Source organism: Rhagoletis zephyria, unplaced genomic scaffold (genome assembly GCF_001687245.7).
Source record: "Rhagoletis zephyria isolate East Lansing unplaced genomic scaffold, Rhagoletis_zephyria_1.1 Rzeph_scaffold_32635, whole genome shotgun sequence".
Taxonomy (NCBI): Eukaryota; Metazoa; Arthropoda; class Insecta; order Diptera; family Tephritidae; genus Rhagoletis; species Rhagoletis zephyria.
The window spans coordinates 1-3892 of NW_016189690.1; the positions used below are offsets into that span (position 1 = coordinate 1).

Below are 3892 nucleotides of genomic sequence, written 5' to 3' on the forward strand. Positions count from 1 at the left end.
AGTGGGTCTTTATTTATGTTGTTAGTGCTTTTTCCTGCGGATGCTAGCTCTTTTGGTATACATCCGTAGGAAAAGGAAATTGTTGTGGTTGGAAGTGGATTTTCCTGTGTTCATATGCGGGTATTAATTAATTTGTTTTTGTTATTTTATGGCCTTATAACATTTATAGCTTGAGGCCGTTTTTAATGAAAAACTTATTGCGGAAAAGCAACAATAATTTGAAAACATGGTAGAAGTGATAGCTTTTTCGGAAATCACCACATTTCCTCATCAGACTTCTTTCAGTAGGATTCGAACCGACGATCCCACTGACTCAGCCAGTTGCCTATGCACCGTGCTAAGTACGCCTTGTAAATTATCGTTTGCTTTTTTCCACTATTTTCATTTTTGTTATGCCAACACAATCAAGCGCAGCTATTCCGCTGCAATTCACTTGATCATGTGGTTGTTGGTATTGTTGGTTTTTGCTAATAATTCTATTTTTAGAATGTTTAACTTTTAGGTGTGCTCGTCCTTAAGTTATTTGTTTTTGTTATTTTTTTGGCCTTATAACAATTATATTCAACAATTTATATTGAGCTCGAGGCCGTTTTTTATATGAAAATTTATTGTGGAAAAGCAACAATAATTTGAAAAAATGGTAGAAGTGATAGCTATTTCGGAAATCACCACATTTCCTCATCAGACTTCTTTCAGTAGGATTTGAAACGACACTGACTCAGCCAGTTGTCTACGGACTTTACTAAGTTCGCTTTGTAAATTATTGTTGCTTTTTCCACTATTTCGTTTGTTAAGCCAACTACAATTAAGCGCAGCTATTCCGCTGCAATAAATGAAAGTTTATGCAATTTCGATTTACACGGACAGTAGAACCGGTTACAAAGATTGTTGTTTTTTTTTTAGTAAATTAACACCCGGTGGATTTAATAAAACTCGGAATAAACTGCAGCTGCTCAAAAGCACGTCTACTCTGCTGACATATCTTCTCGTCTTCCTTATTTATTTATTTATTTATTTATTTATTTATTTATTTATTTATTTATTTATTTATTTATTTATTTATTTATTTATTTATTTATTTATTTATTTATGTATTTATTTATTTATTCATTTATTTATTTATTTATTTATTTGTTTATAGCTAATGTAATTCAATGAAAAATATTGCCATTGAGCCACAATCCCTCCTTCACCTTAAAAAAATTTGTCAAAAACAGTGGTCTTCGAAAAAAACATGCAAAATCCAACGGATATATTAAAAAAAAAACATTTTTTGTATTTTTTAATAAACTAATATTATAGATTTGGAGACGAGGAACACGATTCCACTGTTTAAGAAATGAAAAAAAGTTCAACCCCTAAATTTGGAAAATGCATTATATATTGCATTTTGTATGATTTGCATGCAGCTGTGCATCCTTCCAACATTTTGCCGGGAACAACAAGACCTTCAATTTAAGCCAAGGTAGAAGTCTCTAGGCCCTTAGAGAGCTAAAGTTTAACTTCGAAATTTCATTCGACATTTTACGCAATTTTTTTCTAAGTTTCCCCTCTTCAGATCACTATAGCGGTCCCGCATAGAGCGCGTTGCGCCCGATCGCAGCGTGGCCCTGTAGGCAGCATCTTTTTTCTCTGCAGCTTCCTGACACTCCTCATCGTACTAGTTGTTCTTTCGCGCTCGCTGAAATCCGACTACTTCGGCGGCGGTACGTAATGAGCGGGAAATGTGGTTCCACTGCTCGCATATGTCGGTTTGTTGAAGAGTGCACTCTGAGAGCAGGTGTGAGAGTCGAGTAGCGAAAGAACTGGCTGTCTGTAGTGATTGCAGCTTTTCGACGTTAAGCTTTCCTTGCATATTTGGGCGCACATTTTTTGCTGNGGTCCGAGTCGATGTTTGGGCCTCGGAATGTGCGTACGTCTAAAACACTGGAAGCGTGCCTTCCGCTATCACAACATGATCGATTTGGTTTCTCGTTTTTCGATCCGGAGACAGCCACGTAGCTAGGGCAGCCTAAGAAGGGCTCGATCGCAGTATGACTGATCAAAGTTTTTTCTTTTTTTTCAACTGAGCCTACTTCAGTTTCAAGTCACTGGCCTCCAAAAAAAAAGTTAACTTCCGCGAAACGGAGAAAGTTCCACCCAAAAATAGCAACATAAAATTAGGTGTAACTTTAGAAAATACATACATACATATGTATTTGTACATATGTGCGGAAAACATTAATCTAAGATATAAGCTGCCCAAAATAGCATATCAATATTTATTTTTATTTTATAATAAATCTTCTCACACAAGTCAATAGTAAGCCTCACACCTTTTCAGTAAAAATTAGTCTTCTCTAAACTAACGCTCCCATGACGCTCAACAAAATTTGGCATTTCCAATTTAGCCACCGACTCCCGCGGATACTGCTGATAAACACGATTGCCGTCCAATTTTACACACCTAACATCGTCCGGCTGCAGGTCGTGATACATAAAAAAATTTGTATTCCAGGGTCCGATATGCGGCGGCGACACTGGCTTTTTCTTCTTTATACCCATCATTAAAAAATAGTAGCTGATTTCTATCGAATCTTACTAAGTAGTTTTTCGATCAGTCTACCTGTGTCTATTTGGCAGTGGCTGCTTCTTTGGCTATTACTGCAAATACGCCTACGTTTACGACAATCTATGGACGCATTGGTATGCAATGGTTGGTGTGATTGTAGCTGTGGCCTTGGCTGGCGCCCTAACATTAAGGAAATATATGCAGCGACAGTATAGTTATGATCACTTCTACGTCATCTTCTACGGATTGATATGCTTCGTTATCAGCGCTTGCTTCATGTTAACAAATAACTTAGGTATGTACATAGTAAGTACATATGTACATATTTATGTATTGAAGAGCAAGCGGTTGCACATATATACTTTGAATATTCTCATACAGATATCTGCTTCTATTTCGGCTTCATCGGCGTTGGTAGCACGCTCATTCCCTGCTATAGTTACATCAGCATACGCAGCTCGTCGCGCGGAACTCGACCAGCGCGCATAGCTTTGGGCAACACCTTCTATTTCAGCGGCGTCTCGGTGGGTTTCAGCATATTCAATGAATTCGAGGCAAACTACTGCGGATGGATCTACTTGTGCATTACATTGTTTATGCTCTCTGGCGTGGTGGTCAATGAAGTGCTCCAATATTTTGGCGTATACAATTACAAAGTGTCCTATGATCTTGCATTCAACTTGCTAAATGAGGAAAAATTAGTATTTCTGTCGAATAAGTCGATCTGTGCGCTATTTGTGGGCCGGGATGACTTTTATGTGACACGAAATCGCCAATGGCTGGTTGTGGGTATAGCAGCGGTGCTGGTGTTGGAGCGTGCGCTCATCTACTCTTCGTCATACCTGCAGCTAGCTTGGAGCTCAACCTTTGCCTACTGGGTAACCCAGCACCTGTATGGTCCATTTCTGCTATACGCGTTCGGCTGTGCTATAGGTTGTGTCTTGATGGCACGTTACCAGCCAAAATTAGTTTATTTAATGTTCGGCGTAATTAAGATCACTGCACTCTCCGCGATATTGGGTGTTTATGTGGATACTTCGACAGAACATTGTTTCTACTTTTTGTGTTTCTATTACACTTGTATTGGCGTGTATTCCAGCGTAGGCCTACAGCTTGTACTCGAATGTACGCCATTGCTTTATACGGAACTGGCTTTGGCTGTTGGCTACTCCATTGAGTTGCTTGTACTGGAGGTGCTAAAGTATGAAACGAAGACCGATGATGTATGGCATGAGCTACTCGGTATGGGTATTTTCATTATACTATTGACTGCAGTGAGTATAGTTCTGGTGCTAATATTCATGCCACGCTCTTGCGGTCTCATCGACATGCGGAATAAGC

The 3892-nt window shown here is 38.9% G+C and overlaps 1 protein-coding gene across 1 annotated transcript; it reads left to right on the plus strand.

The window, feature by feature from the left end:
* Nucleotides 1–2600: 2600 nt before the first annotated feature.
* LOC108353979 (uncharacterized) lies at nucleotides 2601–3886 on the plus strand (the record flags this gene model as incomplete). Its single annotated transcript, XM_017605170.1, has 2 exons — nucleotides 2601–2846; nucleotides 2933–3886. Coding segments are annotated over 2 exons (1200 nt in total), but the record flags the coding sequence as incomplete, so codon positions are not given.
* Between the last annotated feature and the right edge of the window lie 6 nt (nucleotides 3887–3892).